This window comes from Apteryx rowi, unplaced genomic scaffold (assembly GCF_003343035.1).
Source record: "Apteryx rowi isolate R43461 unplaced genomic scaffold, aptRow1 scaffold_12, whole genome shotgun sequence".
NCBI lineage: Eukaryota > Metazoa > Chordata > Aves > Apterygiformes > Apterygidae > Apteryx > Apteryx rowi.
The window spans coordinates 6,890,108-6,917,953 of NW_020447419.1; the positions used below are offsets into that span (position 1 = coordinate 6,890,108).

General features: G+C 37.3%; 1 protein-coding gene across 1 annotated transcript; it reads left to right on the top strand.

The window, feature by feature from the left end:
• The first annotated feature begins 1,503 nt into the window (after window positions 1–1,503).
• On the top strand, window positions 1,504–27,555 carry C2CD6 (C2 calcium dependent domain containing 6). The gene is made up of 16 exons (XM_026088221.1): window positions 1,504–1,674; window positions 2,030–2,110; window positions 3,051–3,102; window positions 5,936–6,087; window positions 6,586–6,708; window positions 7,135–7,179; window positions 8,434–8,502; window positions 10,345–10,436; window positions 11,982–12,146; window positions 13,441–13,558; window positions 15,108–15,180; window positions 16,284–16,321; window positions 19,494–19,569; window positions 20,016–20,059; window positions 22,082–25,153; window positions 26,845–27,555. The coding sequence occupies exons 1-16, from the start codon at window positions 1,504–1,506 to the stop codon at window positions 27,220–27,222; spliced, it is 4,749 nt and encodes a 1,582-aa protein (XP_025944006.1). The 3' UTR covers window positions 27,223–27,555.
• Window positions 27,556–27,846: the final 291 nt, after the last annotated feature.

Consider the following 27,846-nt stretch of genomic DNA (forward strand, 5'->3'; position numbering starts at 1 on the left):
GCAAATTGTTATGGCTCTTGTGTATGTATTTTTGCATAACTGAAGAGCTAAATTATGGCTCACACTGCACTATACACTAAAATGGAGAGCTCTGGAGTGGCACTCCCCTTCAGTGTGTCATCGGAGGCTTTTGTCTCGATTTGGCTGTAGGAGATGGGGGAAGAGGCACTACTTAGTGTTCCCTTGCAGGTTTCCCCCCCCCCCGCCCCGGGGGAGATGAGTGTAGGACTTTCTTCACATGTGGTGGGTTTGATTTCCAGAATTGCTGAGCTCCTGAAGATGGGATTAATGCTGACTTCTAGGTCTGTGTGCTGTTTGACATTCCTGTCAACCTGGGCTTGATTAGAAGTGTAATCTTGCCCCTACAGAGGAAGTATGGAGCTCAGCGCTCAACAGTCCTAAGACATCAAATTGGTACAGGAAAAACTTGAATAACCTAACCTCTTGATTTAATTTCCGACATTACTGCTAGGAATTGGCCTTCTAAGTGGCCCTTTGACAAAGCACGTGCTAGCCCGGAGCCAGATATGTGTGTTCTCGTTCTGAAGCATGGGCTTTGCTTAAATGAATGAGCAGGGGTTAAGTTAGTGATCTTAATGTGGTCAGTATTTCAAACCAGGCTTGCCTTTCCAGTTTCTATTTTGGGGAGGGTCTGGGTTTTTGAATTAACAAGTTTTGAAATTTGTCATTTAAAATCACATAAAAGTAAACAATTTGTTGACTAATTACCTTTTCTACAAAGTACTTTTCATTCCTTTAAGCCTCACAATGGAATTTGAGTTCAGCTGAGAGCTTTTTTGTTCAGCTACTTGGAAAGTTTAGAACTTCTTAAAGTTTACAAAATAGACATTTAATTACAGAACATGCAGTATCTGTAGAAGCCTTAATTGAAATGCTTTTGTGCATTTCCATACCATTGTTTTTAATGCAGTATTTTTGTGTTAATGAAAAATATTACCAAGAAGTTAGTGCCAATTTCTCATTTTAAGTATATAAAACACTTAAACTGATCTAAACTACTGTTAAAAATGACTGTACTGCTTTGTACTGTTTCCAAATAATTGGCATATTTAAAATAAAGCAGTCTACCTCATTTTTTTCCAATGCTGACATCGTATATAATATACAAGCTCTGAACAGGTGGTTATGGGAAAGCTTTTTTTTTTTTCCCCCCTGCTGTGTCTTCCACGCAAGCAGAAATGATACTGTAAAATCTTGAAAACTAGCATAAATTTGAAAACTAGCTAGCCTGCCGTGGGGCGAGCGCAGCCGTTAGGCGCGCGCCGCGCCCCCGCCCCGCCCCGCCCCGCCCCGCCCGCCTTTGTGCGCGCGCCGCCGAGGCGCCTAACGCCCGTTACGGGGGCGGCCCCGCCGAGGCGCCTAACGCATGCTATGGGGTCGGCCCCGTCAAGGCGCGTAACGGCCGTCGGGGCGGCGGCTAACGCCTGTTATGGGAGCAGCCCTGCCGAGGCGCCTAACGGCCGTCGGGGTGGCAGCCCCACCATGTCGGACTCGGGCCCGAAGGAGGCGGTGGGGCTGGCCGTCGCCCCGCCGGGGCTCACCGCCGTTTCGTCCCTAGACTCTGGGCCCTCCTGCGCCCCCGAGACGTCCCTGCGCTCCCTCAGTCTCAAGCAGGGGAAAGCCATGCAGAATAAGGCACAGAAACTCACCAAGGTGCGGGCGGGGCCGGCGGGCAGGTTTGGGGCCCTGTCAGCCCCCACGGCCGCAGCAGGGTCGGGCTGGGGTCCTTACCCCACACGGCTGCGCCTGGGGGTGACCCTTCTCACGTGCCTTCTGACCTCTGTCCTGCAGGCTCGTGGGCCTTGGGAACGTGTGAGAGGGAAGCCAGCCTGCGTAATGTATACTAGCTGTAGGAATGTGGATTTTGTTTCTCTCCAAGGGGTTTTTAGGGTCCTAGGGACATTCTCCTGTGTTGTATGTAAAAATCTAAACCCTGGGTTAGTCGAGAAATAATGGTACCGTGTATTTTCTGAAAGTTACAGAATGTTTTTTTTCTTCCCTTTGGTAGCTGCTGCAGATAGGTGTGCCGTCGTTTGCTGAAAAAGTTGGGCAACCAGATGTTGACAATTTAGTGCCTTTTGGAGAAGTGGTATGTGTGTCTGACCACCGGTTCTCAAACTGGTACTTTTGTGGTACCTGCAAGACAAACGTGGCAGTTCTAGGGAGTGGGTTGGCCACAGTATACTCCCAAAGTTGCCTTGCATGTAGCCCCAAATTTTCATTAATAATGCATAAGTAATAGTTTGGTATTCGATTTTTGTAAGTCACCTGATTCTACATTAAACAGAGAATTGCTTATAGCTGCCAAAGAAATGGAGAGGCAGTCCACGAGATGTTTTATTAAGACGTCTACAAAACCAAAGTTTAAAAACATCTTTCAAGTTCCAAGATTTCATCTATTTGAATTGTTCTGTACAACTGTAATCATTTAAATCTTCCGTGCACTTAAATGTATCTGAGGGATAGGCATGAAATCCTTCTTTATTTTCCTTTCAGTGGTGATGCATTTGTAGCTGAAACTAGGAAAATTTATTGTTCAGTTTACTGGATATGAGATGCCTATCTCCCATATACCATTCAGGGAAAAATATACCATCCTTTACAAATTGGAGTGCCCTTCTTCTTAAAATAGACTTTCATGCTTCCATTATTTAGTTTTTCCTCATTTTTGATTATGAAAGCACTGTCTACCTTAGAAGTATAATTTACATTTAAAAAGGAGACTGCCCTTCTGATTTTGAATTCTGAAGTACTCCATTAGACAAAATAGAAGAAAATTTACAGTGTTTGTCTGACACGTCAGATCAAAAAGTATTTTGCTCTTACAGACATGTTGAAAGATGTCTTTTTGAAATACGTATTATTTCTGTTTCAGGAAGGAAAAAATGATATTTTCGTACTACAAAGCAAGCATGTTATTGTAAATGATTCTGTAAATTAGTCTTTTAAAATCACACTTACTGAACAAAAGAAATTTAAGTATTTTGCTGAGAGTGGTTTATCACTTGATTTCCTTTTGTTTTTTCTAGCTTGGTTGCTTGGCTGTTCATGTGAAGCAGTGCAAAAATTTAACACCAAGGTGTATCCTTTTTCAAACTCGCTGCCACCATATATTTTAATTTTTTTTTATCTCGACATTGATAGTACCTTAGGATATGCTGGGAAACAGTATGGAACAACATATTCTGTAGTTTTCTGAAATTCAGAAAATATTTATGTATACTAACGAATAGTTGCGGTGAGTGATGTCTTCACAGAATCAAAGAATGGTTGAGGTTGGAAGGGACCTCTGGAGATCATCTAGTCCAACCCTGTGCTCAAGCAGGGTCACCTAGAGCATGTTGCCCAGGATCGTGTCTAGACAGCTTTTGAGTATCTCCAAGGGTGGAGACTCCACAGCCTCTGTGGGCAACTCTTCCAGTGCATGGTCACCCTCACCGTAAAGAAGTTTTTCCTCATGTTCAGACAATTTCCTGTGCTTCAGTTTGTGCCTGTTGCCTCTCGTCCTATCACTAGGCACCACTGAGAAGAGTCTGGCCCCATCCTCTCTACACCCACCCTTCAGATACTTATACACATTGATAAGATCCCTCCTCAGCCTTCTCTTCTCCAGACTGAAGAGTCCCAGCTGTCTCAGCCCTTCCTCATAGGAGAGATGCTCCAGTCTCTTAATCATCTTAGTAGCCCTTCACTGGACTCACTCCAGTAGCTCCATGTCTCTCTTGTGTTGGGGAGCCCAGCACTGGACACAGTACTTCAGATGTGACCTCACCAGAGCTGAGGAGAGGGGAAGGATCACCTCCCTCAACCTTCTGGCAATGCTCTTCCTAATGCGCCCCAGGATACCATTGGCCTTCTTGGCCACAAGGGCACATTGCTGCCTCATGCTTAACTTGGTGTCCACCAGCACTCCCAGGTCCTTCTCGGCAGAGCTGCTTTCCAGCAGGTCAGCTCCCAGCCTGTACTGGTGCAGGGGGTTATTCCTCCCCAGGTGCAGGACCCTGCACTTGCCTTTGTTGAACTTCTTAAGGTTCCTCTCCGCCCACCTCTCCAGCCTGTCCAGGTCTCTCTGAATGGCAGCACAGCCCTCTGGCGTATCAGCCACTCCTCCCAGTTTTGTATCATCAGCAAACTTGCTGAGGGTGCACTCTGCCCCTTCATCCAGGTCACTGATGAGTAAGTTGAACAATACCGGGCCTAGTATTGACCCACTGGGGACGCCGCTAGCTACAGGCCTCCAACTAGACTCTGCGCCGCTGATCACAACCCTCTGAGCTCTGCCATTCAGCCAGTTCTCAATCCACCTCACTGTCCACTCATCTTAGCCTGCGCTTCCTGAGCTTGTCTGTGAGGATGTTATGGGAGACAATGTCAAAAGCCTTGCTGAAGTCTAGGTAGACAACATCCACTGCTCTCCCCTCATCTACCCAGCCAGTCATCCCATCATAGAAGGCTGTCAGATTGGTTAGGCATGATTTCCCCTTGGTGAATCCTTGTCTTGTAATAATCATAAGGAAAGCCACCAAAAAGGCCTTTCTTTGCTAAATATCAGTTTTAGGCTAATTAAAAAAATGAAGGTGTGTATGTTACTGATTATTAAGATTCAATTATGCAGATCTGTTCTTTGTATAAATTGAGACTAAGAAGTAAAATGAGTCATAAAAAGTTGAGTAGTTTCAAAACTGCTTATATTATTAATCACAGTACATAGAGGAAGACATAAGAACTTCAAGCAGTGTGTTTAAAATTTCATGTTTAAGTAAATATTTTTGCCTATGTTTTAATGTATATTTTTACTGTAAAATAAATTAGAATAATGTACAATAATCCTTCAGAATTTATTTGGAAATTTAAGTTTTTATAGCATTAAATTTCTTAAAACTTTACAGTTTGTCTGAGAGGCAGTCCATAGGTGAGTTCTCTTTTTGAGAGTGTTAGCAGCAAATCCCATAGTTGAGAGCACTATATTTTTCAATGTGGCAATAGAATAATCTGATACTCTCCTATTGGTAGTTTTGCTGATGTTATATCTGTTGCATTGTCTTTGATAGTGTTTTCTCCTTTCACCATTTTAAAGAAATGCCGGGTCATCAGAAACCTCAGGGGAAAATAAATCAAGTAAACCCATGATTGTATCAAGTGCTCAGAATAAACAGATGAAATAAGTGGATGGTATTTGTTTTGCTGATTGTTAGTAATTGTAATATGTTAAAAATTCTTAGATAAATGCAATTTTGAACTTGACAGCATCACTTAAAGATAAAGCTACCTTAAGAAATAATTTTTAAAAAATGATTGCTTATTTTTTTCTAATCATTTGAAAACATTTTGCACATAAGTAGAAGCAGCTATCTGTTTGCTTGGAAGCAATAATGAAACAGTAGGAAAAATTTTAAAGACCACATATTCTCACAAATACAGTAATGTTAGTTTTTAAAAGGGAGAAGTTGGATTGAAAAATTAAGTGTAAAGATAAGATGACAAATATGAATATGTATTTTGACTGCGACCATTAGGGGAATGAGGCTGCAGTTTATCAGTCTCATTTGGGGTACCTGCTTTTGGCCAAGATGACTGATATTGTAGAGGTGCCTGTTTCCTTCCATGGAATGTAGAGGAGGCCTAGGTCCACTAGCTCGGAGGTAATGGCTATGTGTAGACATGTATAGGGCAGATGAGTCCTACTGTAAGTCATACTGCTAAATTGGGCTGATAAAGCCAAATAACCGGTTTTCTGATTTCAAAGGATGCTGTTTACACATGGAGCAGAAAATGGGATGCTAATGTACGATTTTAGTCATTTTCACTGTAGTCGCTACCACTTAATAAGAATGCTTAATCTCTTGCAATTTCGTTACAAATACATATATATATGTGTATGCATATATATGCTTCCTAAACTTGAAACTTTCAGATACTATTCGGCCAAACACTTGGGTGCTAGTCCGCATTAGTATTAATGGTCTTATGAAGTGCACAGATCTTCAACTTTTAACAGAGGAGGAAAATGGACATAGAAGTGATATGGTGATTCCTTTTGAAAATGTGAACTATTTCTCTATAGAGGTATGATAGGTTTTGTTCTTTTTAATAGTTGTCCTTTTTAGGGATTGTTCTTCCTCAAGCAGAGAGAGTTGTTTTGTGGTGTTTTCCTGTCAGAGAAGAGCAAAATGGGTTCATTTTAATCAGAATTGCCACACATCATCACTTCAGGATAGCAAGGTTCTTCAATTTAAATAATAAACTTGATTTTTGTTTTATTTGGAATTAATTTTCTTTTCCTAGATTTTTATATAGTTTAGTGCTTCTTTTTGAAAACTAAGCACATACAGTCTATGTTTTGACCAAGGTAATGATTTATGACTGCCCAGAGTTCTAAGGCAACCTTGCTGAACTCTGCTCAGTCTCCAGCATAATTGGGTTTTGTTCATTCCTGTCAGATCTGACAGTAGCAGCTATAGCACGTATCTCAACTTGGCATGGCTTATTGTTTTCTGCAAGTCTTGTAATTTTTTGTTGCCATGTTATGATAAGATGCAGATGCCCTTATGTTTTAACTTTCAGGTTCCAAGGAAAGCATCGGATAAACGGAATTTGATTGTTTTGGAGTTAGTAGAAGTTAAAATTCTGAAAGACTTTCCAAAGCTGCTGGGGCGTGCAACAGTACACCTTTATGAAGTCATTAAGGTACCAATGAGGAAAGTTATTTCATGTTTGTCTGAGGAGTAGCACAAAGAAAAAACACTTTACAATATTGGTGTATAAATAAATGCATGAATTTTTCTATATTGATTTTTGGTGAGGAAAAAAGAACAAACTGTGATTATTAAAATTTACTATTTCATCATAGAAATGCTGAATTGTGGATTTTTAGGATTATAAAATTAGCTAATGTGAAAAGCTGCGTGAGTTCATAGTCATGCCAGGAGGCATTATTATCTAAATGCTTTTCCATACAAGAATCACTGTGTTTTAACTTCTAAGTAACTCTGAAACACTATATTACATTACATTTTGTAATTGGGGCTTTTTCATAACCATAGTGATGTACTATATAAAATATCAGCATGTTTGTGCATCTCTTCCTTTCTCTTTTTTTTGCTCACTCTGCAGAGAGGCTGCTTCACTGCAACATGTCCCATGAAGATTCCAAATTTGGTAGGATATTTTGGCACAATTTGCAAAATAGCTTACATTCATGCCCCATGTCTCTGTAGAATAATTATAATTACATTGTGGACTCATTCAGAACAATTAAACTTTGTACTGTATTGTTCAAGATGGATGTTAAAGCAAGGAATTAACAGAAAGCAAAGGACAATGCAAGAGAACTGTCTTTAGACCTCATAATATTTATCAGTATTGTTAAAGCGGGGTTATAATGTTCATGTACCATGAACTCAGGGTCTGCTTAGTCTTGCCCATCTAACACCCCAGATTTGAGGAACTTGCTTGGATGTTGATGACAAGATTGTGTTTCTGGCTATTTAACAAGAAAGGCTTTCCTTGGTTTCAATTCTTAGGCCAGGCGTGTTTTCATTAAAGGACTGAATCATTTACAGATTCTAATGCACATTGTTTTGGAGGCAGCTCAGGGCAGAGATGAGGTTGCAGCATTGAAGCATAACAGACCTTACCTTTTCTGGAGAAAACAATTGAGAACCACTGTGCTCTGAAATGGACTCTTGTGCAAACAGAGAGTGTAACCAGAATCCTCAGAGGATGCACTGAACTAGTACATCCTCAACATCTGGCCATCAAACTTCATAGAATTTCCTAGGCAGATACCAAGTTTGCTACCTTCTTCTTTAACCCCTCAGGGAAGAATAATGACAGAAGCAAAGTCTGTTCACTCCCGGCTATAATTTTTCTCTCTGAGCAAAAGAGGTGAGCCAACTCTCTGTGTCTGCAATATAGAAAACAGAGAAGGGGAAGAATGGGATTTTCACTAAAACAGGCAGTTGTCTAAAAATGATAGTGTAGAGCTTTATGCATGACACATAAACCACAACTGTATATATATATTTGTAGTATATTACATGTACTCTTAATGCATAAACTATATTGCAAGAAGCTTAGATGTACACTAGAAGTATGAACTCAGTTGTTCTGTTGGTTCATTTAGTTTTTTGTTTACATTACCCCAGTATAAAAAAAGCCTATATTGGTCAGTTTTCTGAATTCTATCCTCAGAATAGGTTTCTTTTCCAGAATAGTAAGCTTATGTAAGGATATAAGAAAAAAAAAGTTTTGAAATTCTGTTTACAAAATAAATATGTGGCGAGAGGTTCGTTGTTGCTGAGTTTTTTTGTTTTTACAATGCTTACAGTTGTTTACTATAGAATATGTTTGTATGTGTGTTTGTCATAAGAATTATCAATTGTAGTAGTAAAATAAATTTTTTTTTTCCAGGTCTTTTGTACAGTGGAAGTAGAATTCATGTTCTGCTATGGATGCTTTGGTTACGGCTACTCACATCAGGTCTTGATCTCTCTTTCTTCAATTTTAATCTGTGAATGGGAACATAGGGCAAGGAGGCAGTTAGTGGGCCATTGAATCCAAAGTCACCTTTTGTTGGTGGTGGTATTGTTGCATAAACCTGATCAAGATCTATCTGCAGAATATTTACACATCTTATTCCCACTGCTTCTGTTGGAGGAAAATCCAAGATCCTTCTTGCTGTGCTGGAGCCTTTCTTCTATAATTTATTCAGGGGCAGTCTTTCTTGTGTCAGCATTGTCCTGTGGCTTAACTGGTCCCTGATAATTGCCTCTCTGAGATATTTATATCCCTCTTTTACTTTACTAAACAAAACAAAATGAGATTTTGGTCTCCATTAATATCATGATTTTACTAAACTTTCTTTGCATCTGTCTCAATTTGACTTTTTTTTTTTAATGTCTTTATCTTTTCCAACTGCTGAGATATAGGGATCCTTGTTATTTAATTCACTTTCTCCTATGTAATATCTAAGTCTTCCTATGTCTTGACAATTCACTTAGTATCACCATCACATTTCTTTAATGGGCTTTTACTTTTTTGCAGCAAGGGCATTAATGAAAATAAAATGTGACTATTTCCAAGAGGTGTTATTGAGGGATTATATTGTTATTTTTTTTCTTTCATTGTTACTTCTTGTGCTGTTAGTCACTTGATAATTGCCTTACTTTGTGATCTCTTTTCCTGAATCAGTCAGAATATTTCCTGTGGGACACCAATATGAGAAGGCATTAAGAGAAGTTCAGCTAGGTAAAAACAATTGTATTTCTGGAAAAGCAGTTGTCAAGCAGAGGTATCAAATTAGTCTGACACTTAAAGCTTGATTGTTTCTTTTTACTCCATTTTCTGTCTACCTCCATTTACCATTGGGGGAGGGTCTAACCTCATTGACATGCATATGGGCCAGGTTTCTTTCTATACTACATTCTCTCCTTCCTGGATTTGCTGTTCTCCATTCAATCGATGCTATGGATTGCGGCATGACAGATCCTGGCCACTGCAGCTTTGATTTCATGTGGCAAGTGTTTTAGAATTGACATAGGAGTTATCTGGGCTCTATTACTTTGCATCAAGTTTTTGATGTGTTCATTTCCATTTCCTAACCATGTTCATTAATTATCCACCAGCCTTTTGTACCCAAGTTCAATAAAATCGTTCTTGCTGAAAAATAAATGAAAAGGTTCTCTTTTGGGGCATATTGAAATGTTTATCTCAGTTCCATTCTCCTTGCAGTGCCCTTTCTTGCTCCTTTTTCACTGTTCTTGGACATGGGAAGTGGTGCTTTTGCTAAATTTTCCAGTGCAGAAAAATTTAAAAGAATTCACTGAGGCATAACCTTCCGTAAGTGAAAATGCAAAGTAACCTGCAGGCTTAAAACTATACAAGGTCTTTTGTTTATATTAACTGATAAATGTCCTGTATAAATCATAATATGAATTTTCATCTAGCTTGAACTGTGTCTGCGCTTGCATTCTGCTTGATAACTCTTGGCAAAATAAAGCTTGGAGGTTTTGTTTTCTTTTCTTTTCTTTTATGAATCCATTTCAGAGCCATAGCAGGTCAAGGTAATCCGTCAGAACATTATTAAAACCTTCTAAAACTGAGCAATCTTGGAGTTATTAATTGTTTCCTCCACCATTTGTCCGGTGCTGCAGTATGATCTTCCTCAATCTTTTTTTCTTTGAATGATCAATGGGTCCTGAAATCCCACTGCTTATTTTTTCAGATGGAATGTCTTGGAAGATCTTGATTTACACCATTGGGATGGTACTGTTTATAGCAAAGCCTGTGATGCCTTGGAGTAACAATGTTTTTCTTTTGTAGTTGAAACATCCTGAGATGGACTTCCACAGGTCTCTTAAGCATTCTATGTTTATTCGAGTTCCACCACCTGAAGACAGAACACATCCTCACAGGTACTTGGGAATCATAATTTGGTTTTTTATGTGAGAAGTTAGCTAAAATTTAGGCTCTTCTAGCTTATTTCAGTGAAGAGGAAAAAACAGTAATTGTTTTTTAGATTTCTTAGATGCAACTCCCCCTGTTTACAAGACTGTACAGTAGTAGGTTTTCTCAAGTGCAGTATGAATCAACCACAAATTCCTGCTCACAACTTCAAACCTTTTTTTTCAGCCTGAGTCCCACCCTTTTGTCTTCTTCCATGTTTCAGGCTTCTTTTGATGTCTCTCTTAAGTGCTTTATACATTTGGGTTCATGTTCTTGTTGCTGTTGTCCTGTCATCCCTGTGTTTTTCCTGGACAAATAAGTCTAAGCTTGATAAATTTGCTTTAGGTTTCCAGTACAGAAATCTTAGCAGCAATTTCTCTTTCTGCATATCATCTTAGGAATATGATAGCTGTGAGTTACGGTGTTTGAATACTTATTGAGTGTTCCATTCGCATCCTGTATTTCTCTGTTATTTTGTCATCTAGCTGTCATTTCTCCTTTCATTTTCCCTTTTTGGTGAAAGCTGAAAGTAACTTTATTTTGCCCTGCTAAGTGTGTAGCCCTTCATTGTCTTTAGGGACAGCTTTGTATTTCCTGCACAATTCCTTCTGGCTCCAAACTAAATCTCACCTCTGCTCAGCTGTACAGAGAATGTGCTCTCACTGTGCAGTTAGAAATGCATTTTGGTGAATATCCACGTTTATCAACTGAGGACTGTAATTTCAAGAGAAGTAGCAAGAAGGTGTTTCACTGTGAAGTCAGACAGATCAGTTGATTAACAGTGGAATGTGATGTTGGTCATACCACTCACTTCGTATGAGGCACATTTAGCAGCTATTTTAATGGAAGGAGGATGGTCTAGACAAGGTTGGTAGTAATGCATTGTTTTTGTTTACCCCTGCTACTTGAAGTTCAGCTTGCCAATGCACTAAATACCAAATCTAATGTCTTTTGTGGCAGTACTCTTTTGGACTGAGGAAAGGGGGGAGGGCTATGAAGGAGAAACCACTACTCTTGTATCTGCAGTGAACCTGAACAGGTCTTGAAAACTTCCACTGATGAGTTAAGAGAATTATTTGTAGACTGTTGGATGGCTTTTTAAAAAAAATGAAACTGCAGAACAATTTTTCTTGAACATGAAAAAATTCAAACACAGGTTACTCTTTTGAGAAAAGTAGGTTTTCTGGTGTATTATATACTATATTTTGATTTATTTTTATTATAGTTTTGTGATGTACATGAAGGGCTCTGTGAGTAGTTATGCTGATTTTTTTTTTTTTCCTCTCATGTGGAGAACAATCATTTCATAGTATTCAGTTCTCATTTCTCTTTCCAAGAATATCCTGATGGGTCAAGTTGCATGCCCTGGTAAAGTCCAGGTAATTACCAAGTGGTTTTGAACCACCATAAAGTCAATTATATTTGTAAATTTCATCTCTATATTATGTTTCAGTCTTATTCTTTTGTGATTATTGTGGAATGTTTTCTTTGTTTCTTGTTTTTCCCCTTGATAGTAATGACACCACAGCAGAACCAATGAGATATCCCTCATTCCTGTCTCCAAATCTGAATATGAAAGATGCTCATTGTAACAAGGGGATCCCTGCTGTGTCTAATCTTTCTTCAGAAGATGTAGAAACCCTTCAGAAAGGTCTAAATGAATTGTCATCACAAACAAGGCAAGAAATTAATTTCTCCTTATTTAAGCTTTGGAATTTGTATTTTATTTTGTGATAGAGGAATTGGATACTGGCAAGGTGTCGCTCTGATATCAATTTAATATTGTTGCTAGTGCATTTTAGCAAGGCTAGGTCCTCACACAGAAAAGGGCTGTGTTCAATCTTCATGGCGCCCTCCCTTGTTTTGGAACAATTTTGGAAGAACTGTGAGACAACATCATTCAGCTGTTCTACTTCACTATGGCTGAATGAAATCCCTTGTTGGCATGGATTAAAGTAGCAGACTTATCAAGCACAAACTGAGCCTTGCAGGTGCTTCCTCTTAAGCCTGCTGTCTCCTTGTCACCTGCATCTTGCCTTGTCTAAAAATGCAATTTTGCTAGAATAGCCATGTCAGCTGGAAGTTGGTGCCTGTTTGAAGACAAACTCTTCTGGAAAAATTCTGGAATAAGATGCAGCTATGGCGACAGTACTGCACCCTTTCGTTTACTAAATTTATACCACAGAGGACTGGTGTAATTTTTTTCCAATAAAAAGAATCCTGAGACCATATGTTGTATCACTACTACAGGGCTGTGTAATGCAATAGCTGTAGTGAAAGAAGCTATTCTGGTGTAGACAGTAAATGCAGGATTTGTTTGACAGCAGAACAGGATACCCCAGTTGCTCTGCTGGAGCTGGGAACTATGGCTAAAACCAAATGAGTTCATGTGAAAATGTGTATTTTTCAGTTATGCACATGTACTAAGTTTAGACTTCTACTTGTATTTAGCTTGTTTTTCAAAAGAGATGATGATCACTTGATCACTTGAACAAGCTCTGCATGTGTTTCATTCCTGTTTATCCATTTTCTCCTAATACTTTTGAAGCCATTGGCCAATTCTGTCTGTTAAAATATGTTAGAGAATTCAAAGTTACTAATTTCCTACAAGATTTATGGAAATAGATCAGTGCTTACAGGTATTTCTCACTAAGAGCTCAAGTCTTTCACCCTTCATATAAGAAAAAGAAATTATGAATGACCAAGTTACAAGAAGAATTTCTACTGGTATTTGCATCTTATAAGACACCAAAGAACCCACCCATGACACAAGTCAATGGATAAGACTTTTTAAAAATTCCTTTAATGTCTTACAGAGTACTTCTCAGTACACTATACTCACTGTAGCTCAGTGTTAGTTCTGATAAGCCTGAAAGCATCGTTTTAAGTTTTGTGGCTCCTTAGCATTTTACTTAATTTGTCCCTAACAACCCCACAGAGCTGGATGATAAATGTATGAACATTCCTTTCCAGCCTGGAAAAAATGATAAATAAGTATGACAGTCTGAAAACCCGGCATGAAAAGGAAGAATATTTAGATCGCCTTGTCGCAAAGAAGGGACCTAAAAGGATAGCAAAACAGAAGAATGCAGTAAGTAAAAAGCACATTGAAAAATGTTCTGTATATGTTTTACTGTTCTTGCTTTTTTGTTGTTGAACCAATACATGGAATTCAGTCTGATTCATGAAATATCACCACTGGATTCATTTTTGTCAGAGAACATGTGGTTGGAAGCATTTCTTAACAACATCCTATCAATGACTTGTGGATGCAGCTTGTAGTCTGACTCTTTGATCAATTTGGAAATAAGCAGAAAGAGTGGAGATTCTTGGTATTGTTGTTGTGAATTTCCATATCTTCTCAGTCAAGGATTTATTTTTAAGTTTTTATTTTTAAGTTCAAGCTTAACTGCAGCATACCAATCCAGACTTGGATATTTCATTGTCAAATGAAGTGTGTTTCATCTATTCAAATACATACAGCTGCATCCTGCATGCCCAAAAGCAGCATGCTGTATGCTTTAACCTAGAAAGGTTCCTGACACCTGAGAAAGAGCAGTTACCTAAAACTTTCTAAACTGCAGTCTGACATATCTGTAGGAACTAAGGGACTTTTTACACCAAGATTTAAAAGAAATAGAGTAACTATAACTATGAGAAGTTGTAACTTTTCCTTTTGAGAATATGATTCAAAAGAGAAACTGTACTTAGCTTTCTCTGCACCAAATGAAAGTGTGTTATCAATATTGCATATTAGAAGGGTTTGCTGAAAGGAGGGGTCAGCAGGTGCTGGAAATGCTGACAGATTTTTGAGATCAGGCATGAAAGAGCTCCTGAAGATTCTGCCTGCCTGCCCTCCCCCAAGAGCTGTAATTCTCAAGTGCTGTAATAAAAAAGCACTGTGGTAAAGAAATTGCTTTGCTAAACCTGTATTCCTTTTTTTTTCCCCTTCCACTTTGTTTCCAGGAAACTGCTGTTAAACAGCAGTTTCAGAGAGCCTATATTGTGGTGGAGTTGCAGAGGATATGTAGAACTGTCTGGGAGGTCGGGGCACTTGGTTAGAGCTAGATGAGATCTGAGCATGTGTTAAGAAATTAAGAAACAAAACTGTGTTGACTGTTAAGGTCCAAGTGGGTTTAAAAGTGTTTGACCAAGGACTGAGTTCACAAATCTTACACTAGTGAGAAATGAAAGTCATACTGTACAAGGTTGTAACAATCCTTTTGATACATTTTAGTAATACTCAGTCATAATGGAAGGTTTGTCTGAAATTTTTATTTAAAAATGTTAAAACTAGTAAGAGTGCTCTCTGTTGCTGTCTTCTGCATTATTTTATTGATAGCTTATGCCCCCTTCTTGTGTCATACCTGATCTGCTTTTGCTGTCAGGCTTTTTGTGTATTTGGCTGATACTTGATTTGAAAATGAGCTGATAGTAATAACAAATAGCAAGTCTTGTAATTCACCTGAAGAAGTAATAGAACATTACTGTACAGATTTATTACAATATGTTTTAGTCTGATTGAGAGTGATATCTCCTAAAGATCATGAAGTAGAATTTTTCAAAAGTTGTTCAATAAAGATCATGTCTTTGGTAACTTAAGGTATCCCAAAATAACCTAATTTCATACTTTGTTCTAGGCATGTCACTCTGAGCAGACAGTTGAAAAGCAGGGTCATGAAGAAAAGGTCCCAGCTTTTTCTGACGCTTCAGGTTTGGAAAATAGGAGTATTGCATATATCTGAAATACTGTTCGCTGTAAACTTTACCACTGAAAATAAATATGTACCCGCTTCTTAGTTATGTGTAACTAGTCTGTATTACAAAATGCTTAGGACTATGAATAACAGTAGTAAAGGGCAGTATTTGGAGAAAAGGAATACTTATAGTCAAGCTGAAAATGTATTCTAAATGCTGGTGCTCTACAAGCTTTGTTATATTTCTTGCAAGTAGAAGATGTTAATTTGTATGAACAGTCATCTGGGCAGGAGGTGAGTTTTCTGGGGTTATGATAGACAATTTTACAGATAGTGATTAATCAATATCTGAGTTGCTGAACTAACAGAAATTATTCTTGGAAACTATGAACATGTATTACTATCAAAAAATGATTTTGCTGATGGTTTCCAACTTTGGGAGGTATATTGGGTCTGTGACAGAAAGGTGTTTGTAAAATAATATACAAGGTAAATATCTACAAAGATCTGTGTTTCTAGTTACTGTAAGTCAGTGCCCAATAAAATTACAGAAACTCCGCAATGAACATCTGAAACTTACCCTAGTCAAAAGAAATAAACCTTAAAATTGTACAGATTATGTACAAGGTTTGTACTGGGATGTGCCTGGTGTATTCAGCATAGAAAAGTGACTGAAAGACCACAGTTTAGTCTACTGTCCTGTGAATATATGAATTATTGGTAATGGCAAGCATTTGGGGCTATGGTAAAGCTGTGAAAAAGAAATTGCAACAAGAAACTGATGTTTTGCTATAATAAGAGCTTCAGAATGTGATATTTTATATGTAAGAGAGAAATATTTAATAAACATATTTTAGCAGGCATTTTAGTAGTTTTAGATTAAATTCCATAAAATAATTTATTGAAACATAGTGACTTGCCATTAAAGTGATCTAGTTAGAGTTGGAAATTTATGATTAAATTGTTCTTTGACTTCCTTTGTGTAATTTGATGATGTCACTTTAACTTGTCCATAACAAGTTACGTTTTGTTTTTTTTTTTAATGTTGGAATTGTGATATATTTATAGAAGTAAACTAAAGAAAGTAACCGTTGCTGATTTTTCTCTTTTCTTCTTAAGCTGATGAACAGTTACTAGCTAGGATCTCTGAAAAAGAGGTAAAGGCATTTATTTCTAAAAAAAAAAAAAAGGGGGGGGGCATTTTATTTTCACCACATATGATGTTAGCGTTTCTTTATAAGTGCTACAACATGTATCCAGTACCCTGTAATTGCTGTGCCAAGAACCAGAAGGGCTTCAGTCAGCTTTTCTGATTTCTAGACAGGATTGTTCCTCCTCTTCCTGTTAACTACACAGGATTTCTTTCTTTGTGTGGAAACTGTGATGGTAGTCAGGATCATGCGAAAGATGTGATAAAGGACGTACATGTCATCACTTGAGCCCAGGGATTCTGTGCTGGATATTGTAAAAGTTGAAGCTTGTCCTTGCACTGTGGGCCGAAAGCTTTTCCACCACTTCTAGCTTTTAGTGCAAGGAGACTGAAATTCAGTGCATGTTGAATACATTATGGTAAGATTTACCTTGAAAGGTGGTGGTCTGACAACTAAGTTTGCTAGTCAGTGCACAGAAAATACGTTTGGCATTGCCTTCTTGATAAAATTTTATCCCTGCCTCCAAATTGTTGGTCTTAACAAATAAGAGTCTTATCTATACTAACAGTCAGTATGCTTAATTGGTAYGACTCGAAGGCCTTGCAAAAAAAGGGAAACATGATTGCCAAGGATTTAACCAAATCAGTAACAAATGTGTCATTTCTCCCAAAAGTTTCCTGGCTTGTTGATGTCTCTCTTTATCCCATTAAAGATTTGCTATGTAAATTAAAACCTCAGTGGTTTTATAATAACTAATATCTTGGGTCAATAAACTCATTATGGAGTTACAATCATCATGGCATTAGAATTCATGTTCTGTAAACACATTGGCCTGTTCAGTCTTGTGATTTATCTATCTTACAGTGTATTTGTTCCCTCAGTAGGGATCTAGATAAGGTGGCCCTTAATTTAGCCCTTAAGTACCCCTAAAATTAGGTAACCCTAAACAGAGAACATCATTTGAGGCATATCTTGAAAATATCTTTCTTTTCAATGAGTCCTATTTAATGTGAAAAAACTCATACAGTTAGATTTGTATTCTTGTACGTAAACAAGTAAATACTGTCTCTTGAAATAAACTTTCAAAACTGCGTTACTACTAGTACATGAAGCAAAAGATTTTAAAGTTAAATTTTAGTGATGTTTTAACCCTTTCTGATTTCATGCTCCCTTGTAGTTGACTGATTTTTTGTTTTTCCCCACTCATCACATAAGCAGAAACAGTTTCTTTAGAAGTTGGGCTTGTGTTGCTGCTTATGTCAGTGCTGAATGTGGTGTATTGCAGTAAGCACTGTCTTGACTCCAGTTAGAGGAAGGGATGCAACTTTATTTTGCACATTGTTGTTACAGTATTGCCTGTTCTGTTCTTTGTCCTCTTTTTTTCTGCATCATAGGTCAAGCTTTGTTTTATTACAGTGTTAAAAATTCATAGAAGTTAATGTGACCTTCTAATAATTTAAACTGCAGTAATCACGCACCATGCTAAATTTGAGGTGACTGCATTTAACTACTTTTCATTTGCATTTTAGCATCTCCCAACCTGGGTTTAAAGTTAAAGTGCCTCTTACCTCGCTGGTGAAGTTAACACTGAAACTTCTAGAGGAAATGTCCTTGTTTACTCCTGGCTTTATTTTAATCCCATTTTTAATCCCATTTATTTTTAACCAATGTTAAGAAATTAGAGAAAACAACAATAACAATAATCTATTTACGGAGTGAATTGGAAGACGGTTCTCCTCAGTCTGTGAGATATCAAGAGCAAATATTGAAAACTGTAGCAGTGAATTCATTTATTATCAATAAACATGAATGCTCTGAAGAAGAAATCCTTCCTCTTCCAGCAATGAGTGAAGCATCTACTTTTCCTGAAAAGAAGATACAAATTTAGATGGAAAATCTTCAAATAATCGAGGCAAATTTGTAGACTTGGAAAAGGAAAACAAGTTAGGAAGTGCAACAGAAATCATCAAGAAGGTTAAAAAATTATTCAGCAATACAAGTGCATGTATCAACTAGAAGAATGTACAGTTTTTCAATTGTATCAACAGCAGCATTAAGTTGAATTCAAATGCTCAGTCTTTGTTTCTCTCAGTCACATCAAAAATGACTATTTTAAATGAGTTTCTTGAAATAGAAATTCTCAAGAGGTTATGTTGACACTTGTGAATGACTTTCCAGTGGAGAGGTGTATTTTTGGTGATTTGTAGTCCTCTTCTAAACTCTTTCTACATTTGTGAGTAGTTTTACCTCCCTTTGAAAAGRAGTTGCAGTTGGAAGAGAAGGCCATTAGAAGGACACTTCAGTAAAATTTTGGAGACTGAAACAGAGTAGTGTAGAGCTTTGAGGTGTCCAGTGTTGGCCTTAGAAGATGACGTAAACAAAAGGTAATGAAAGTCCTTAGTAAAAGAATAACATTTAGAAGTATTCTGTGCTATATGCATTCTACCCCCTATGTGTGAAAGCAAAAGTGGATGTAATATACAGTTTTATATGCACAGGCGTGTTTTGTTTTCTTAATATATAAGATAGGAATTTAACAACTTATAGTTCTGTAACACTTATTCCTGTCTCCCTTACACTGTCTGGATAGACGCTTACTGTCGCATAAAAGTATCTTTTTTTCATAGAAGTCCGTGTGTCACTTTAGAAGAGGTTTAAGCTGAACTGTAGTAATTTTTTTTTTTCTTACCAGAGTATAAATGTGCAAATGGAAATTAGAATAGGAAACATGTATTCCTGTAACTGATATATCTGATACAGTTTCCTTTATGAACAAGTCCAGAGAGGCATGTCTGATAACTAGAGTCGTGAGGTGTGTTTGCTGCCTTTGTGGTGGTTCTACTGTAGACATTGCTGAACCAAAATCTCACCTCCTCTTGCGGTGTGTATAGCCAATTATCACATCGGGGTAAATCTGTAGCATATATAAGATAGCAGTTCAGGCTTATGCTCTTCAAGATATATATTTTTGGGAACCTATTATGTGCAGTTTTGTGCAAAGAAACCAGATTACCTTTCTGAAACTAGGATACTTTGTCCTCTACATTACATAACAGGGATTTTTGATGTATTATTTTAGCAGTTTAATTCATTTTGTTCATTTATGTTAGAGACAATTATTTCTTACACATAGCAATGAGCATTTTATAATTTTTAAGAAATAATGTTCTTCTTACAGACTACAAAATTTGGTATTTCAAAGGCACTGCATTCCACTGGAGCATCAAAACCAGTTGATACTCTTAAAAAATCAGGTAAAAATCTCTTTTTTTGTTCGCAGCTACTGATTACCTAAAAGAAAAAGAAACTCTGTGTTTAATGCAGCAGAGTTCAAGGAACAAAAGCAGTAATTTTATTGCATGTTGTGCAGATTTGAATAACACACTGAATTACACTGTGTTGTTATTCATTCAAATGTTTCATACACTCCCTACACTTTGTTCAAGCAATTACTGATCTAAAATAGTTAGAAAGTATATTAGTACTTTCCTTGCTTCATACTCTGCTGATTGGAACTTGCACTATTCTGCATTTTTAATAAGTATTCATTAGATGAGTACTTAAAAGATTCAAAAATATTTGTTTCACTAGATAAATTGTTTATATATAGTTTTATAGATATCAAATGAAAACTAAATTTAGATGTATTAGGTGTATGAATTTGGAGGGTTTTATTTGTTTTTTATTTACTATATTCCAGGTGAAACTGCCCCAAAATTGCCTTTGTTTTTGAAAGAAAAAGGGGTAAGTTGTATCATATTCAGGAGTATATCAATTAAATATACCACATAGGTATCTGAAACATGATGATTAACATAGGAATGAGATCCTGTGAAGTCACTGATACTGTCTGGTGGCCATTAGCCATTAATACGGCATTTGCTTGTTGAAAGCAAGTGAATGCACTGAAAGTTGGACTGCTGTTTAATAATACAGTTGAACATACAGATTTTGGCTGCTGAACACTCTATATGCTTTCCAATATTGCTGAGAGGATATGCTGCCAAAATTCAGGGACTTCAGGAGTGGATCGTTATAGGCAGGTAATGAGAGAGAAGAAGCTATAAGTCATCCAAATATTTTTGCAAATGCATTTTTCTGTCAGGAAATAGAATTTCTAATATAAATCTGTGAAAACAGTGCTTCATCAGTCAAATAAGGTATATGGAAAATATAAAATGTCCTTAGGAACAACTGAATAACTTCTGATTTGGAATACAGGCAGAATAAAATGATGGTTCCTACAGTATCTTACCAAATTTCCTCTGGCTATTTACCACAGGCAGGACTTCCATGGTAGCTCTTAAAGGTGTGCACTGTCTGAAAAACTCATGCTAGCATTTTGCAAAATAGTGTTAAGTGCTTAGACAGCGAAGGTTCAAGCCTTGGACACAAAAGAAATGGCAAATTCAGATATAAAGGATTGAATGAAAATGTAGGTTGGCATTGTGGACTTCCAGAACTAGGGTTCTCATGGATTTGGGTGGCTGGACTTGCCACCTCTGACTGATGAATTTCCTCTTTAGGACTGGGAGTATATTGGTCTCTTACGGCATTGTACAAATGGCTAGCAAAGGCTCTTGTTGCTGCCAGGTTCCATCAGAGGTTTTCACTGTGCTCAGTTGTTCAGTAGCCTGGGCCCTTCATCTCAGCATTGTCACCACCATGAACTCTGACAGCTGAGTCTCAGATTTGTTTTATTGAACCTCCCGGATCCTCCATCTTGGAGTACAGTGTTCTGTTCCTGACAGACCTGCCTTTTCAGCCCGGAAGTGCTTCTCATTAAGCTTGACATACTGCTCAGCCTCCAAGTTCCCCTGAGCCTTTGGGAATGGACTAGTCAGAGCACAAAGGCTTATCCCTGGCACCTGAGTTCAGCCCTTACTAACAGTGCTCCTTAGCTTCTTCCAGTCCTCCTTAGATTCAGAGGACTCTCACAGTAGGAAAGGCACATACTGGATCCTTTTGCAGATGAAAGAACTGCAGTTTCCAGTTTCAGCCTTCAAGGGGAATTGACTCCCTTCTTAATGGGAACAGAACTGTATTCTCTGCCGATCCCATCCCATCTTTGTTGGTAGTGGCAGCCAATGCGTGCCCCATCTAGCAGCTCCAATCTAAACAGGAAATCCAAGCAAAAAGAAATTCCCATTTTCCCCTACATAGTGAACAAAACAAATTGCATTATTTCTATATTTTAAATGTATGTAATCTTTTTCTCAAAATTCTATAATTTCAGGGTCCTCCCTAGCTAAGGCAATTTCTCATACTGATTCTTACAATGGAAATAGACTGTGCCGTTCTCCAGAAGCTTTGTGAGCAGCACAAGTCTGAGGATCACATTCAGAAGCTGTATAAATGCTAGGGTGGAGAGCCAGGACTACTTTGGCTAACTATATAATGCCCACAGCTTCTACTCAAAGCAGTTCTGGCTTACTTTAGGCTACTCTGAAGATTAAATCACTTTGCATAAATGAGAAGAAAGAATTTAGGTTTCCAGTTTCGTACACTGATGGTTTCATACACAGGAGTGCTATTTGTAAAATGGGAGTAAGTGCCTATTGCACAGAAGTATTCTAGAGTTAATATTTAAACAGCTCTTTAGTATTAGTCATACTGAAGTTTTTTATGAAACATTTTTATTGTTTATGCATTTATGTACTCTTGAGCTGGTCTGAGAATTTTTTCAGGTTGTATGTAATACTAAAATTTTGTTTGAAAAAATGTAAAATAATAATCTCTGAATTGATTTGAATATTTATGTTACAGTGTCAGGCAGCTGTTCCAAGGAAGGACAAGTCTGAACCTTTTTTGGGACTTGTGGATAGATCACAAGCTGTTCTGTTAAGTGAAAAAAAAGAAGATGAAGTGGTGCCTCTCTTTACTCTTTTAGAAGAGATTGAGGGGAGAGAGGAAGAAGACCAAGATCCATCTGTCAGAAGACCTTTAACAGAAGATGTAAAGAATCTGCATGTTACTTTAAGCGAGAATGACCACTGTCAGTCTTTATTAAGTCCTGTGGAATTAGAGGAGGAATATCAGAAACTTTCTTCGTTAAATGTCAAGGAAATATTGCCACTAGCTATAGAAAGAGATGTATTTGCGATAGAGCAAGAACAGACATATTCAGAAACAAAAATAACACATCTAAACTCTTCTTTAACTAAAGCTCTTGAAGAGTCTTTTATAGACACATTTATCAACTTAATAATCCTGAAATCAGTAGTAGGCAAAAGCCTTGAGGAAGTTATCAAAGACAGACTTTCAGAAGTAACGGTAGTCACAAGAGAAATGGGGGAGGAATATCAGAATCTGCAGAGTATTACAAGTATATCACCTGTTGTTTTGGAGAGCAGCATATATGAAGGTCAAAACATTTCAAGGAAAAGACTTCCTGCTGAAGGACAAACAGTTAATCTCAAGTCTGTTGTAAGTCAAAACCTACAAGATCATCCCATGGAGAGATTTTTTGAAAGAGGTATGATCCCAGATTTAGAATTAGGAAAGAAGCACCAGGATTTATCATCACAGGGAATTCAGGAGGGATTATCAGTGGTTTCAGAGCCAGAATTAGCTGGCAAATCTTGTAATTCTGAGGAGAGAACTTCAGAAACAGATGTAACAAGTCTTAGATATGTTTTGAAACAGAATCAGTCTGACTTTTCTGTAGAGAGGCTTATAGAAATGAGGTTAATGGAAGAAGTGCAATTAGAAAAGAAACATCAACACTCCTTTCTGCTAAATGCTGATACGAGACAACCAAAACATGAAGCAGATTTTTCTGATGGAAGGAAAGAGAATCAATCAGAAATGGAAATATCAGTAATAAAAGCTTTGAGTTGTGACCTGCAAGATCATTCTCCTCAGAGATTTTCAGAAACTGGATTAGTCAAAGGGACTGATACAGAATATGAATGTCAAAAGATACCTTTGCAAAGTGTTAAAGAAACGCAACTAGTAGATACAGGAATGGATTTACCTGAGAGAGAAAACAGTTGTGAGGGAAATACTGCCAAAACAGAAATAATAAATCTTAAATCTCCATTACCTCAAAATCTGCAAAAATATACATTAGAAAGACTTTCAGAAATGAAATTAGAAAAGGATTCACAGAATACATCACTGGACGTCATTGATGTCAGATTGCCAATAGATGTGGAGACGGAGCTGCCTAGGATAGGACAAGATCATCACCAGCAGAAGCCTTCAGAACTGAAAGTAAAATCTGTTTCAAACAAAGCTCTTCAAGATACTCTTATAGAAAGAGTTTTGGAAACAGAAATAATGAATCTAAAGCCTCTTTTAAATAAATTTCTCCAACATCATCTTACAGAGAAACTTTCACGGCAAATGATGGAAGAGAAACTGAAGAAAGTACATCAGAATTTATCCTCGTTGAACGTTAGAGAAGGAGAGCTTGTGGCACAAGAGACAGATTTACTGGACATAAACCAGGTTAACTGTAGTGAAAATCTAGCTGAACAATCTATAATAAAAGGAAAACCTGCATTAAGTGAGAGTATGCAAAACTTTCTTCTAGAACTACTCCCAGAAAAAGAAATTATGACTCTAAAATCAGTTTTAAGCAAAAAAATCCAGGATCATCTTGTTGAAAGACTTGCAAAAATAGGGTTAATCACAGAAGAAGAATTAAGGAAGGTGAAAGAGAACTTGCTTCTGTTAAGAGCTAGTAGAGGACAGTCAAAAGACAGGGAATCTGGGCTGCTCAAGGAAGAACAAAGTCCTACTCTGAAATCTTTATTATACCCAAATCTTCAGGATAAACCTTCAGAAACAAAACATTTAGAGTCTCTTACAGGCAAAATGCCAGAAGACTCTAAAGGCAGTATTTCTGAAACAGAAGTAACAAGTTCAGAATCTATTTTAAGCAACACCTTAGAAGATCTTCGTAAAGAAATTATTTTGGAAATTGAAATATTCAATAAAATTGAAGAAGAGAGTGACGCAGAGAAGCCTCAAACAGATAGTGATACAGAGACAAGAAATGAAAAACAAGATTTTTGTGAGGATGAATTTCCAGATCCAGTAGCAGATGTAGTGGTTAACGTAAATAATGAAAAACAAACTAATAATTTAATGCACTTTCTTAAAAAAAAAAAAAAATTTGAAAAAGAAAATCAAGACAAAAAGGGTGAAATAGCTCAGTCAAAAAAAGATTTTGAAAGACCATTAAGTCAGAAGGCTCATGATGAGATAGAAACATCTGAAACAGTAAATTTTTCTTCTTTTTCAAATGCTTGTGATGCTATTATTCAAACAGACCTGATAGAATACCCCTGCAGGCTCCAGCCCTCCCTTCCAGCAAGTGGTCCAAGGTCTATCTTTTTACAAGCAGAGCCTGAGGAAGAAGAAAAGTCATCAAGGAATCTTGACAGGAAGTCAAGAGACAAACTGTGTGGTAAGGCTCCTAAGAAATATGCCATGCCATACCACGAACATCTGGGTCAAATGTTAACAGGTACTCAGTGTAAGAAGGAAAAACAAACTAATTTGAGGAAATCTAGGGAGGGTGTAAAGGAGAAACATGGAAAGTATTCTGAACCAACTCCTTCAGCATCACCTGCTATGGGATCCAAGGAGTCAAAATCATCTGTATGCTCCCATAACAGGGAAAACTTGAAGCAGAAAGCAGAGCAGGAAAAAGAACATGACAACAAACCGAAGAAATCACTTAGTAAGTCCATGAGAGCTCCATCAGATACTGCAGAACAACAGCCACCACAAACCGTGAAAGCATTTAAAGAAAACTCATCCCCAAATGGCTTTCCAGATCCAGGTTCCAGACCTATGCCCATGCCATGTGAAAAAGAAAATATGCCTGTAAGAATATTTTCTTTCAGTTGTCCACATCAAACATATGTGAACTAGAAAGACAATGATACCTAAATGTAGAATATGTGAACTTTTTTAGTAAGCTGTAAATAAACTCAGAATTGAAAACCTTGATCCATGTTTCACATGGTGTGTAACGTTGACAAAATAGAGGAAAAACTATGTATCCTAGCAGCCATCCCTCTGTTCCTTGCTTTTTGCTTACAGGATTCATTCCATTTTTTCTGGCATATTATTTAACATAAAGAAGTTTACATTTATTACAAAGTAAATGTAAACTTCAGTGTCCATTTGGAGGCAGAGCTTGTGCAGAATATCAACTTAAATCAGTGATTCTTTCTAAAAGAAATTTCTCATTAACCCTCCAAGATGCATGAAGTTTTGTCATGGTAGTCAGGTAGGTAAGGTTTGAAGAACTGGGAATTTAGTTTTACTTCTGCTTCTTTTTGGTTAGAATTTGTGCTGACGTTAATTAGTCAAAAATTGAAATAATTATGAGGGATTTGGTCTAAGTATGGGCTTTTGGAAAAGTATATTTCACGAAGATGGCTATCAGGGATTTGTGAATGGTAAGACTAGAGCTTCAGTGATGTAACTGGAATGAGAATTTGGTTGTTGCATTTACTGATTATCCTCTGTTTGGCACCTAATGAGCATAATGTGTCTTTCAGTCTTCCTTGCGTGTAGGATGGGTCCCCACCTCTGTCTTTTTTAATATTTATTCAATTTGTATGTATTGGTATTTTGGTAGCATTTATTTTGCCTATCAGGAAATTCCACTACTAAAGATGAACTTGTTTGAAAACATGCTTAGGGCTTTTAGACTGCTTCATGTTGTTTGAATTTTGAGTGCTTCTATAGGTTTTTTTGTTGTTGTTGTTGTTTAATTGAGTGTTATCACTGTTTAGGTGTTGCTGCTCACCATAGTTTTTAAATATTTTCTTGGTTAAAATATTACTTCCACATGTCTGATGCAATTAGCCTTTTTTCCCCTCCTCATTATAATCATCATCTGTCACATTTTTGAAGAGAGGAGGTATCAGTCTTGCTCTGGACAGGTTGTTTAGTTGACTCTCCTTTAGATCTTCCCTATAATTTTCATCCCATATGACATTCTTTGCTTTCTCTACTGAACTACCATTTTAGTATTGGTAGTCTTTCCTTTACATCCCAGAAGTAGATTGAAGTGAGTTCTGGATGAAAGAATTGCTAAAATAATGGGCAATGTTGACTGAGATCTTTGAATAAAATGTGCTGACTTGTTCCTCTTCTTGCGAGTGTGTAGCCATTACAAATATTCTAATAGCTTCACTGGAATCCTGTAAATTATGTTAAGAGTGTATTTCCCATCCTTATTTGGATGTAAGTACATTGCATTTGATTACTACTCCTACTAATAATGGAATAAACCTGAGTGATTAATAGGTTATAGGTTATATCGAGAATGGGACAGATAAAGGGCCATAGGTTCTAGATAAATTATTTCAGAGCCAATAAGTTTGGGCAGAGATATATTTGCATTGAGAAGAGCTTTTTAATTTGTTTGTGAAGTTTGAAGATTCTTTTTAATAAAATTAAGAAAAAGTATAATCTCTTCAATGTTAACTACCATCTGTAGTTTTAAAAATTTTCAAGAATCAAATCAGTTTAACATATCCTTTTTTTATCTTAATATTCAGAATCATACAAGTAAAGAAGATATAAAAATGAAAGTATGCAAGTATCTGGAAAAAGCAGTAGAGAGAGCTCTACAGTATTTAGAGGGGGCTCCAGAAGAATGCCTGTGTCAGCCACTACATTCTGCAAGACCACACAGTGTTCCTCCTGTTTGCAGGTCAGCTGAAGAGACCTCCAGAACACAGGCTGCAGGTTCTTCCACTGCATCACTAGATTCTTCTGTTAGTAAAGATCCAGGAAATACTACCAGATTGAAGTTTGAGAATCAAAACACTGAAGCAGAGCAAGTGGAAATCAGTCCTAAGAAAAGGCTAAATTTCTGTGAAATTCTCAAAGATACATTACCGGAAAATGTGACACTCAAAAGTGATGACAAATGAAGTCAGAATGCCATTCCAAAGAAAAGCAAGAGGGAGGGCAACGTAAATCTTACTTGGAATCTAACTTAGGAAGATAATGTTCCCACCTTGTGGTGAAAAAAGTTGAAGTAACTAATAAAAAAATTTGTTCTTGCAACATCTTTACTGCATCTTTCACTTTTTTGAGACTTTAGGTTACTCATTTAGTCTGTTAACCAACTTTAAATGTGTTTTTATATTGCAGTGCAACTTTGGATTTGGTAACAGGTTATATAGCTTTTCTGGCTTTGAWGATTTATGGAATAAGGTGGTGTCCATGGTGCAACCAGAATTGTAAGTAAGTAAGTAATTGATGTGACAGACTAGTGGATTTGGCAAAGAGACCACACTTCTAAGACGACTGGTATAAAAGTGAGCATTATTATTACAAGAAAAAATGAACTTGTTGGAAAATGTGTTTCTGCTATCGATTACATTAACAGAGTAACAAGTCTCCTGCATTTCAGAAATGTGCAAGTGTGGGAAAGGAAAAAAAAAACCTTTAGTATTTCAAAAGATGGAAATATTTTCAACTGGATGTTTCAGTGTGGACATTAACCACATTAATATGGATACAGCTAGGGAAAGCAGCCAGTCTAAAGTTTC

What these genes read in the sequence shown, in the direction of transcription:
- C2CD6 (XM_026088221.1), top strand. Translation starts at nt 1,504, where the DNA reads ATGTCGGACTCGGGCCCGAAGGAGGCGGTGGGGCTGGCCGTCGCCCCG. An exon ending in GTTACGGCTACTCACATCAG is followed by an intron (nt 8,503 to 10,344) that starts GTCTTGATCTCT and finishes TTTCTTTTGTAG; the next exon opens with TTGAAACATCCTGAGATGGA. An exon ending in GAATTGTCATCACAAACAAG is followed by an intron (nt 12,147 to 13,440) that starts GCAAGAAATTAA and finishes ATTCCTTTCCAG; the next exon opens with CCTGGAAAAAATGATAAATA.